The following is a 12783-nucleotide window of genomic DNA, read 5'->3' on the forward strand; positions in this document are numbered from 1 at the left end:
ACTAAGACTTTTGGAATTACATGCACTGTTAATTCAGTTTTAAATATAATGAAAACATTTCATTTCAGCATTACCCATCAAATTTTACCAAAAATCACAAACGCCTACTTAGTGCAATTTCAAAGACAGTCTTTCGACCATATTTAGAAATAAATAATTTCCCTTTGCATAAAATCAAGAGCCAGGGAAATAGGAGAGAAATTACAGCACACTTCTTATGTCTGAGGAATGGGAATAAACATTTTATCTTCCCAAACTCCAGTCTAAACTATAGCTTAACCCAAACCCAGATTCCCATCATTCCAGAAAGCCACCTGAGAGAAGTAATGAGAACACATTAACTAAAAATCCACTAGAAATCTCAATAATTGTTGCTGTGCTCTATTTTGCAATCCTTTAGTGGACTTAATAATTGACACTGTCTGAGGAAGTGCAGAGCTCCTACACAGTCAGTATTTGTAAGACATGTCCCTTCAAAAGTGACAACTGTACTTCAAAGTGTGTTGACAAAACTCTATGGAAAATCTAAATGTTAGAATCTGTGTATTTCTTTTAAAATAAGCTTGATAATTATCACAAATGAATTGCTACAGGGCTGGGTGATGGTGAACAGGATTGTGGAAGGTCTGAATTTTAACAATGGAAGAAACTTTTGAAAAACTAGTCAGTCATTGAAAGTGTCTAGCAGACAGTACAAGGTCAAGAGTATTGGTTGTTGAATTAGGTGACCTTTAAGAGTTCTGTTTAAGATTCTATGTGAGATTTCTATATTTTAAATGGCTAACCACCTAGAACCTACTGTATAGCAAAGGAAACTCTGCTCAATGTGATGTGGCAGCCTGAATGGGAGATGAGTTTGGGGGAGAATCGATACATGTATATGTATGGCTGAGTCCCTTCACTGTTCACCTGAAATCATCACAACACTGTTAACTGGCTGTACTCCAATACAAGAATAAATTATTTTTCTTCCAATAAAAAGACGAAAAAAAAGATTCTACATTAAGAAAAATGACTGGAAGGACATACATGAGAATATTGTGAATAATCTCATTAATGAACTATGTATGTCCCCCTTCTCATTAAACATCATGTTTTCCTTTTATAATGATTTTTTTAAGGGTGCTTTTTAAAAATTGTTACTTAAAGGATCTATGAGGAGAGTGAAAATAAAATTTACTGTTCAAACTAAGACACTTTGAGGGAGAAATAGGACATTAACAATTATACTAAAACAACAGGTATAAACTAGAACAACTAGGTATAAACTAGGACATATGGCTGCTCTTGCCATCCATTATCTTCTTATTGTTTGTACTAATACTTTGTCATGACTGGTGAAATCTGGAGGATCAATAAAGCTATTCATATCTGTATAATCATTTTCTAGATTCTGAATACATTAGTTAATTTTTTTGGTAGGGGTACCATTTTTCATCATATATCTTAATTGAACATTTTCAAAAGGATAGTCTATTCTTTATTTCAGTTAATCATAGAAAACTAAATACAGGTGACTTTGTCTGTACAAAGGAATAAGGGGTAAAAGGAAGATTTAAAAAATCACATGAAATAATTTAAATAAATATGTATGTATATGCATGTTAATGAAATAAATTCCTTTCATAATAGCCAAATTCAGAATATGCAGGTCAAAGGAGAAAAAAGGAAAGTAGTTAACAACAAAGAAGCAACTACTTTCTGGAACACAGAAATCCTACTGCCCAGGCAAGCTAAAAAGGTAGGCTATTGGTAGGCAGGGAAGAAACGGGCATGGCAGCAAAAGCGTTCATTTTGTTTTTAAAGGGGTATATTCACAAACCCGGGTCCAATATTCTCATAAAAAATAAGACATGGCAATAAAGAGATGCTTTTTGTCTTGCAGCCCACTTGGTTAAATATTGTTTTACATGTAAGTATTACTTATGTCTAAAAACTTGTCAGTTTTTCCATTATTGCTTCAGAAAAAGTTCAATAAAGCTAACTTCTGTATAGAAAAGCACTCTGTTAAAAGACTGAACAATTCTTAGCTAAAAATGTAAGTTTCCTTTTCTCTGGTTCCTTCCAAGACATGTGGTAATTTTATAGTCAAGTCCAGACACAAAAGAAATGAGAAACTAAACTTAATTTACAAAAACCAAAGTACTCATCACTTTATCTTAGGTGGATCCCGGAAGAGGCATCTAGGTTTTGACTCCAAAATAAATCTCTATTAATAAGCCTATTCCATAAAAGAACTCTGGGTAACAGTTAAGAAGGGCAAAGGATGAAGACAGGTTTTGTATCAGTTCTGGAAGGCAGGTGCAAGGCAATTCTGAATTTTGTTCTGTAACACATTTTCCAATCAGTACGTAGTCTATCTCCCCTGCAGTAGCCCAAAGCAAAAGGGGCAGTGAGGACACAGCATAAGCTGAGAGAAGGAGCATATACTTTTAGATTCCCCAAAGAGAAAGGAAGGCTTGTGTCATTTTAAATGAAAACTACAGGGGAGAAGCAATTGAATTGGATAAATTAAAAAATTTCTGGTAGTAGGCAAATCCTTGAAGTCAGTGAAAGAAGCCTTAGAAAGATCAATTTCCTTTGCTTCACAAGAATTCAAATTATTTTCTTGGTAAGGAGCAAGTCCTCAATGCCTGATAGAATTTTATTGGGCTTCTGGCTGTTAGAGTCTAGCAAAGAGTATTTTAAGTGCATACACTTAAAACCAAAAACATTTAAACTACTGGTTTAGATAAACAATGTGGTCAATAATCTTCACCTATTTATTTCACATTCACGTGCTTCTCATCTCTAAACCATCGTCATTTTTCCACCTTTTATCTAAAAAGTTCACAAAAAATACAGCAATCTATATAACAAAAGCATAGAAATCCACTGTGAGCAATTACAAGTATAAAGAGTTTTACTGGTTACGGTTTGAACAGATTTCTCTTCAAAAATACTTACCAAGTTAAGTGCTGGAGAAAGTTCTGTATAGGCATATTAATCTTTAATCTTTTTTTTGTTTTAACTGAAAACTAAAAGCTTAAGAGTGTAATTACCTCTTTAATAATTAACAAATAAATTATTATAGTCAGAATTAAACACTTATAGTGTTGATGCATTCTCTAAAGGAAGGGAATAATAATCATACATTTGTATTAGCACAGATGGGGGCAGAAAAGTATTAATATATACAACTCGGTAGGTATGTTATCAGTTCCCAGAGTATGGTTAACTTGGAGTAAGAAACTGAAGAGAGGCAAATATTAGCTCATTTATTCACTTCAGCTTTTCTCAAATTACATTCTTAGAGATTAAATCATAGCGAAGGGCTATGTTCAAAGTTTAGCAGAGATGACCACAGGAAAATTAATTAAAACAATTGGTCTAACCTAAAAGTGCAAGTAGAGTGAAATCTAACAAGGTAAATATTTATAAGCCCGGCCCACATCTGACTGTGTCTGTGGTGTATATTCCATCTGCTGAAAAGGAAGAAAACTCTCAAATAGAACTTTATGAAATTCAGTTCATCAAATATTTTTTCACAACACCACTTTACCATTCCCTCATTTCTAAAAGCGCTGCTGCTTATTTTAGGGAATAAAATTCTAAATCATACAGATTGGGAATTTAAAATAGCAAACTACTAGGTAAATTATTATGCCCATTCTCATGTGAAAAGCTCCCAACTCATTTGTAACTGAACTAACGTGACTCTCAGCCTCAAGTCTTAGTCTTGAAGCTTGCGTCTGGGTATAACTTAAAGGAGGAAATCCACAGTGAATACCTGAATCTCTTCTCCCTGTGTTTAAGCTTTGTCAAAATTTCCTGAACAGAGAGAGCAAGTCAACTGGATAACTGAAATACTAAGTTTCTTCTAAGTATGTAAATTTGAAGTTCTATTTTTCAAAGCTGAATTGTTCCGATAGAATTCTGACTAGAATTCTCACAGGATTTAACTTTCTCCCTGTCATGTCTCTCATCCTTTATTATTCTTACTTTCCCGGCTGTGTCCACAGCATGTGGGATCTTAGTTCTCTGACCAGGGATGGAACCCAGGCACCCTGCAGTAGGAGCGTGGAGTTTTAACCACTGAACCGTCTGGGAAGTCCCTCTCTTGTCCTTTAAAATAAGAAGCTTAGGCCAAATTTAAATCTGAGAAAGAAATGGTGTCTCTGGCAGACTTTCTTCCTTACAGCCACACTCTCCCCTCAAACTTCTCACTTTTATCCCATCACTCTCCAATGTAAGATTTAGGAAAACGTATGGACCCTTGGTGGTTTCTGTACAGAGGTAATCTAATCAAGCTAGATTGCTGGGATACTTTTTGCAGGCTTAAAACAACAACTTAAGTTTTCTGACTACTTACTATTTTAAATAAAACTAAAAGAAACCAAGCACACAATACTGAAATGGAGCTTACCTTAGAGCCACGTTCATTAAAGATTATTTCTACATCTAGGATTTTGCCAAACTGCTGCAGAGACAAAAATAAAAGCATTTACTTATGGTCAGCTTTTTTTCCCATATACTTTACTTTCTTCTGAAAAAAGAGGAGTTTTTTTCTTTTTTCCTTTATTTATTGGACCAATACCAGTTGGTATTTCCTCATCATTGAGCTGATAGTTCCATCTTTTAAAATTCACTCACACATGCATCATCCACCTAAATACAGTGGAAGCTATTTTCAGAAGATATTCACAGTGTCACCCCATTATATGCTTCTTCACATGGACAAACTGGAGGTTTTCCTATCTGCAACTCTAAGTTTTGAAATGCTTGTTTTAAGAAGTAAATCCTAAGTAGAAAGATAAACTATCAAAGGCTGTTTTTCTTCCCTTTCTTTTTTAAAAAATTAATAAAAGTGACCATGTTCACTGACGACCAAAAAAAAAAAAAAAACCACCCAGAAAATATAGATTAAAAAAAAGGAAAAGGGGGCACAGAAAATCAAGATCATCTTTAATCCCATCATCTTAACATTAAAACCATGTTTTAAAATGTTTGTATTTTGGCTGTGCTGGGTCTTCACTGCTGCCTGGGCTTTTCTTCAGTTGCAGAGAGTGGGGGCCATTCTCTAGTTGCAGTGGGCGGGCTCAGCAGTTGCAGCTCCTGGGCTCTAGAGCAAAGGTTCAACAACCATGGCACTTAGTTGTCCTGTGGCATGTGGGATCTTCCAGGACCAGGGATCGAACCTGGGTCTCTTGCATTGGCAGGCGGACTCTTTATCACTGAGCTACCAGTGAAACCCCATCTTAACATTTTGGTATCATCTTCCCAGCCTTTCCTTAGGCATGTGTGCGTTTGTATAAAACTATAGACATCTGACATACTATACATATTGCTTTTATTACTTTCCTTAAACTTAGTATACTTATATTTATAAATCTGAGTAACTTTCCAAATCAATAAATATATATTTGTATTATTTCTGTTTCCAAGCATACCAAACATTCATGGACATTATGAATGATTTTATTCATTTGCCACTTTATATGTGGCATGTGGGATATCAGTTCCCCAACCAGGGACCGAACCTGTGCCCTCTGCCGTGGAAGCACAAGTCTCAAACACTAGACTATCAGGGAAGTCTCTCATCAAGAACATCTGAAATAATAACTGTATCTTGTAATTAGTTAAGTATTTCAACATTAAGAAAATCAAACAAAGCTAAAAGCACAAAACCTAAATAACTATTGCTACATAGCCAAATAGCTGAGGAGGGGCATACACACACAGAGTAATTATTTTGAGGAGAGGTATATATATAAGGTGACCAAACTATCTGTTTTAATCGATAAGTGAATAAACTGAATTGAGGGATGGGAAGGGAATTATACATTTTAAGAAATCCCTGACAACTGGTATAGGCAGATCTTCAGTAGACAATATTTTTCTGCCTCAAGAGAAAACACACTTCTGACAGAAGAGGATGTACCCATTTTCACAGACCTCCAGAGATTACGGTTCCATACCATCTCTGATAATGCAGTAGAGAACCTAATAACTCATATTCCTGGGAAGTTTCTTCTTAAATGTAACCTAAATTCTTTATGTTGCCCCTTATATTTTCTGTTGCTCTTCTTTCTATAGAGCTGGAAAACAGCTGGCTACCATTTTCTGTCTAAAAGCTCTTTCAGTGCTTCAAGAATATCATTAAATCTCAACCATGACCTTGTATTTGGTATAGAAAACACTTCCAGGAAGTTGTCTGTAAGTGACAGAACTCTGCTCCAGGGTCTTGTCACCTTGAGGTGGCCACAACCAAGACGTAGACAAGGGTACCTGCTTTTCTGACAAAGAACTCGACTGCTGCACAAATATTCAGGGAAAAAGACCCCAATCATTTCTTATTCCTAGTTCAAGTTAAGAGTTTGATCAAATTAAGACAGGCAACAACATATTAGCCCAGAAAAAAATTAAGGTTCTCAGCAGCCATTCACTTTTGAGTGATTTTGGGAGGAAGTAAAGCTGGAAGAACGTGTCAGGTAACAAGCTAACCCTGTATACATGATTTGAGATCACAGATATTATTTCATTTAATTCACTGCCCTTGAAAGGCAGGAATTACTATCTGGTCCTGATTTTAGCACCTGAAGTCTCACGTCCCAGGAAATCCCTCAGTCCCAGGCAAACTCAGTTCTACGGTCACCTTACGTATGTGAGAACTTGCAAGGCTAATGTCCAGAACAGGCCGGGTGATGGGAATGTTTCTAAAGGGTGATGAAAATACTGACTGAGCTTACAATCCTCAGTGTATTTGTAGTTTTACCCTAAACTATCAATACTAACGACAAATTATACATTGGCAGATTATATTTTCATTGAAAAGCCAATAAAAGGACTTCAGAGACTTACCCCAAACATCTGCCGGAGGTCAGGGTCCCGGAAGCGGAAAGGAATATTAGAGACATGCAGTCGTTTAGGGGTAGATTTACTTTCTGAATTTTCACTACTTTGTGTCTGTGACTGCTGGCCGTCTGTCTGTGCGCCTCCTTCTGTCTGCTAAGCAAAGAAATAAACAACATTAAGGAAAAAATAAATACAATTATTTCACAGGAATTACATAAAATAAGGTCCTTTCCCATCCCGATCGTTTTCAGTGTGTCTTTAAGCCAAAATACAACTGTCCCTTCAAAGAGAAAAAAAAACCACTAAGATGTTATCTATGTTGAAAATGCTATCAGTTCAGTTCAGTTCAGTCGCTCAGTAGTGTCCAACTCTTTGCGACCCCATGAATCGCAGCACGTCAGGCCTCCCTGTCCATCACCAACTCCCGGAGTTCACGCAGACTCATATCCATCGAGTCAGTGATGCCATCCAGCCATCTCATCCTCTGTCGTCCCCTTCTCTTCCTGCCCTCAACCCCTCCCAGCATCAGAGTCCTTTCCAATGAGTCAACTCATCGCATGAGGTGTCTAAAGTACTGGAGTTTCAGCTTCAGCATCATTTCCTCCAAAGAAATCCCAGGGCTGATCTCCTTCAGAATGGATTGGTTCGATCTCCTTGCAGTCCAAGGGACTCTCAAGAGTCTTCTCTAACACCACAGTTCAAAAGAATCAATTCTTTGGCACTCAGCTTTCTTCACAGTCCAACTCTCACATCCAAACATGACCACTGGAAAAACCATAGCCTTGACTAGACGGACCTTTGCTGGCAAAGTAATGTCTCTGCTTTTGAATATGCTATCTAGGTTGGTCATAACTTTTCTTCCAAGGAGTAAGCATCTTTTAATTTCATGGCTGCAATCACCATCTGCAGTGATTTTGGAGCCCCCCAAAATAAAGTCTGACACTGTTTCCACTGTTTCCCCATCTATTTGCCATGAAGTGATGGGACCAGATGCCATGATCTTCGTTTTCTGAATGCTGAGCTTTAAGCCAACTTTTTCACTCTCCTGTTTCACGTTCTTCAAGAGGCTTTTTAGTTAGTCTACCAAAAAAATTTAGGTTCTTGCATATTTATAGTATGTTAGTAAAATGGGAGATAGAAGAAAAATGAAAAGACTTGAAATATCACATGAAAATACATTAGGAAAACAAGATATAAGAGGAGTACATTATTCCTAGACTCTGCATCACTGACTCAATGGACATGAGTTTGAGCAAACTCTGGGAGATGGTGAAGGACAGGGAAGCCTGGCATGCTGCAATCCATGGGGTCGAAAAGAGTCAGACATGACTGAATGACTGAACAACACTTTGAAAATAAAGAGTTTGTTATGAAGATTCTAGCATTTCTGGTTCATCATTTCAGGATATAAGGGAATATTTTTATATTTCATTCCCTCTAGTAGTTTCAGAGTTTATGGCTACTAGGTTACCAACGTACTCTAATATCATTTATTAAGAAGAGATACCTAGTGACCAAGGGCATTCTGCTTGAAAACTGAAGAAGCTTCTTAATATGAAGCCAATCTGTACTTCCCAATTTATGCACTCACTGCTATTTTAGTAGAGGGAACATTCCTTCTGTAGCTCAGAGCAAAGCTGAATTTATAGTCTGTCGGGAAAGGCTTGAAGGGACCCTGATCAATCTACTACACACAAATATATGCTAGGTTTGTATATATCCGCAGTGAAAGAATAAGGAGGAGTGTGGGTATGCATTTTTGTTTCATTTTTTATGGGTTAATCAATGATTAACAATGTTGTGTTAGTTTCAGTTGTACAGCAAAGTGACTCAGTTATACACATACATTTATCTATTCTCCAAATTCTTTCCCATTTAGGTTGTAACATAATATTGGGTTGAGTTCCCTGTGCTATACAGTAGGTCCTTGTTGGTAATCCATTTTACATACAACAGTGTGCACATGTCAATCCTAAACTCATTATGGGTGTGCATTTTTAATCTTGAATCTCCTTGGCAATGTCTTCAGTTCAGTTCAGTCGCTCAGTCTTGTACAACTCTTTGTGACCCCATGAATCGCAGCACGCCAGGCCTCCCTGTCCATCACCAATTCCCGGAGTTTACCCAAACTCATGTCCATCGAGTAGGTGATGCCATCCAGCCATCTCATTCTTTGTCGTCCCCTTCTCCTCCTGCCCCCAATACCTCCCAGCATCAGAGTCTTTTCCAGTGTATCAACTCTTCGCATGAGGTGGCCAAAGTACTGGAGTTTCAGCTTCAGCATCAGTCCTTCCAATGAACACCCAGGCCTGATCACCTTTAGGATGGACTGTTTGGATCTCCTTGCAGTCCAAGGGACTCTCAAGAGTCTTCTCCAACACCACAGTTCAAAAGCATCAATTCTTTGGTGTTCTTCACAGTCCAATTCTCACATCCATACATGACCATTGGAAAAACCATAGCCTTGACTAGATGGACCTTTGTTGGCAAAGTAACGTCTCTGCTTTTTAATATGCTGTCTAGGTTGGTCATAACTTTTCTTCCAAGAGTAAGCGTCTTTTAATTTCATGGCTGCAATCGGCATCTGCAGTGATTTTGGAGCCCAGAAAAATGAAGTCTGACACTGTTTTCACTGTTTCCCCATCTATTTGCCATGAAGTGATGGGACCAGATGCCATGATCTTCATTTTCTGAATGTTGAGCTTTAAGTCAACTTTTTTACTCTCCTCTTTCACTTTCATTAAGAGGCTTTTTAGTTCCTCTTCACTTTCTGTCATAAGGGTGGTATCATCGGCATATCTGAGGTTATTGATAGTTCTCCCAGAAATCTTGATTCCAGCTTATAAGCATGTGTTAATTTAATTCCTTTTCAATAAATCCTCAAAAAACGCTATGTTGAGAAATACTTTTGACAAATATTTAACTGGTGTGATATACTTCAAGCATTCAAATAATATTTACTCTGAAGTATTAATCTGACAATTCAAGGACCTTATGTTTTTAACTATTCCCTATGAAGTGCATGCCAAACTGGATAGCTTGCTAAGATAATTTAATCAACATATTTTTTAAAACAGGAGAGGAACCTGCTGTTCTTATTATCTCAACTGAAAGAGCACTGAGAAAACTCCAGCAGATTCTGGGTGACACGGAATGGATTCCCCTCCTCTACTTTAACCTAGTGTTCAGCTAAAAGAAACTAACCAGAGATACTGCTGGCTCAGAGATGTTTGCAACCATCTTGAAATGAAGTCTGAGACTTTATAAAGGATAATCAGGAATGTACTCCAAATGAACACCAGCTTTTCAAGTGTCAATCTAAGGGATGGCAGCTTTTATCTCCTATTCAGGCTTTGCAGATGGCTTCACTGTGCCATGATTCACATGTTACAAAAATAGCAGAAAAGGGAAGAGCTGTATACAAAGCCATGTTCTGCGAAAGTGCAAGGTTTTTAGTCCTCAATCTGGGCACAGTGCAGACTAAACAAAACACATTCCACTCAAAGATGAAACTCGCTCAGTTACTAAAACAGCATCACGGATGCCAAAGCAACTAGCACAAGCATCAATTACAACTGATGCTCATTTGGGCATCTGCCAACTTGCCTCTCCCATCTCACAGCTGGATCACATAAAACTCTTTCTTCAACCAGTTTCTAGGCCCACCAGATCTGAACTGCAGGTGAATTACTCTGAGAAAAGCAAAAAAAAAAAAAAAGCTGATAAAACTTCAAAGCACAGTTCTATAATTTAATGTAGTCCATGTAGTCTGTAAAAGAGTATGTAAGGTGGTAGGATAAATGAAAACTAATCATTACTTCCAAGTATGTTGCCTGAGGTCCTTATTTGTGGTTCTTGACAATTCTTTTTTTTTTTTTTTTAACAGTCCTGAAGATACAACTTATGAAGAAGCCAGATTGGTTAATTTTCCAGCCTTGTGGTAAGTACCTAACATTATTCAAAGGTATGAAATCTTTAATTCTCAGAAAACGTGGCAAGTAGAAAAAGTAAACCCATTATTTCCAAAATTCTTAAGCCATCTGATTTTAAATACATTTACAAATGGAAGTTTAACATATCTAGCTACAAATACATAAACCATAAGCCTACAGCTGCATGAGTTTTCACAAAGAAAATACACTCCTGCAACAGCATCACTACAAAGCTAGTGGAGGTGATGGAATTCCAGTTGAGCTATTTCATAAAATATGATTCTGTGAAAGTGCTGCACTCAATATGCCAGCACATTTGGAAAACTCAGCAGTGGCCACAGGACTAGAAAAGGTCAGTTTTCATTCCAATCCCCCAAAATGCTCAAACTACTGCACAATTGCACTCATCTTACACGCTAGCAAAGTAATGCTTAAAATTCTCCAAGCCGGGCTTCGGCAACATGTGAATCATGAAATTCCAGATGTTCAAGCAGATTTTAGAAAAGGCGGAGGAACCAGAGATCAAACGGCCAACATCCGCTGGATCATCGAAAAAGCAAAAGAGTTCCAGAAAAACATCATTTTTGCTTTATTGGCTATGCTAAAGCCTTTGACTGCGTGGGTCACAAGAAACTGTGGAAAATTCTGAAAGAGATGGGAATACCAGACCACCTGACCTGCCTCTTGAGAAACCTGTATGCAGGTCAGGAAGCAACAGTTAGAACTGGACATGGAACAACAGACTGGTTCCAAATAGGAAAAGGAGTACATCAAGGCTGTATATTGTCACCCTGCTTATTTAATTTATATGCAGAGTACATCATGAGAAACGCTGGGCTGGATGAAGCACAAGCTGGAATCAAGACTGCTGGGAGAAATATCAATAACCTCAGGTATGCAGATGACATCACCCTTACAGCAGAAAGCAAAGAGGAACTAAAGAGCCTCTTGATGAAAGTGAAAGAGGAGAGTGAAAAAGTTGGCTTAAAGCTTAACATACAGGAAATGAAGATCATGGAATCTAGTCCCATCACTTCATGGCAAATAGATGGGGAAACAGTGGTAACAGTAGCTGACTTTATTTTTTTGCGCTCCAAAATCACTGCAGATGGTGATTGCAGCCATGAAATTAAAAGACGCTCACTTCTTGGAAGGAAAGTTATGACCAATGTAGACAGCATATTCAAAAGCAGAGACATTTCTTTGTCAACAAAGGTCTGTCTAGTCAAGCCTATGGTTTTTCCAGTGGTCATGTTTGGATGTGAGAGTTGGACTGTAAAGAAAGTTGAAAGTGAAGTCGCTCAGTCGTGTCCGACTCTTTGCGACCCCATGGACTATATAGCCTACCAGGCTCCTCAGTCCATGGGATTTTCCAGGCAAGAATAGTGGAGTGGGTTGCCATTTCCTTCTCCAGGGGATCTTCCCAACCCAGGGATGGAACCCAGGTCTCCCGCATTGTGGGCAGACGCTTTACCGTCTGAGCTACTAGAGAAGCCCCAAAGAAAGTTCAGTGCTGAGGAATTGATGTTTTTGAATTGTGGTGTTGGAGAAGACTCTTGAGAGTCCCTTGGACTGCAAGGAGATTCAACCAGTCCATCCTAAAGGAGATTAGTCCTGCGTGTTCATTGGAAGGACTGATGCTGAAGCTGAAACTCCAATACTTTGGCCACCTGATGCAAAGAGCTGACTCATTTGAGAAGACCCTGATGCTGGGAGAGATTGAGAGCAGGAGGAGAAGGGGATAACAGAGGATGAGATGGTTGGATGGCATCACCGACTCAATGGACGTAAGTTTGGGTAAACTCCAGGAGCTGGTGATGGACAGGGAGGCCTGGTGTGCTGCAGTCCATGGGGTTGCAAAGAGTCAGACATGACTGAGCTACTGAATTGAACCATCAGATTAGGTCAAGCCACAGAACTCCAAAAGCACCCATGGGCCCCACTCTAGTCCCCACTCCCCTGCCAAAGGGTCACCAGTATTCTGACTTCTAACTCCACAAATTAGTTCTGTTGTTTT

At 38.3% G+C, this 12783-nt stretch overlaps 1 protein-coding gene across 50 annotated transcripts in view; it reads right to left on the reverse strand.

Moving 5' to 3' along the window:
- RBFOX2 (RNA binding fox-1 homolog 2) overlaps positions 1 to 12783 on the reverse strand; it is a 293204-nt gene that overhangs the window by 33879 nt on the left and 246542 nt on the right. For 27 of the 50 annotated variants that reach the window (XR_011255290.1, XR_011255292.1, XR_011255293.1 and 24 more), the window contains 2 exons: positions 6841 to 6987; positions 4406 to 4459 (listed from right to left, as the gene is read on the reverse strand). Coding sequence is in view for 44 of the 50 variants with exons in the window: in XM_069581113.1 (XP_069437214.1) it covers positions 4406 to 4459; positions 6841 to 6987 (201 nt within the window). In the remaining 6 variants the exon portion in view is untranslated. The remainder of the gene's footprint in view (positions 1 to 4405; positions 4460 to 6840; positions 6988 to 12783) is intronic. The other 23 variants (XR_011255294.1, XR_011255291.1, XM_069581115.1 and 20 more) reach the window with 1 other exon arrangement.

The sequence above is a fragment of the Ovis canadensis genome, chromosome 3 (genome assembly GCF_042477335.2).
Source record: "Ovis canadensis isolate MfBH-ARS-UI-01 breed Bighorn chromosome 3, ARS-UI_OviCan_v2, whole genome shotgun sequence".
Lineage (NCBI taxonomy): Eukaryota > Metazoa > Chordata > Mammalia > Artiodactyla > Bovidae > Ovis > Ovis canadensis.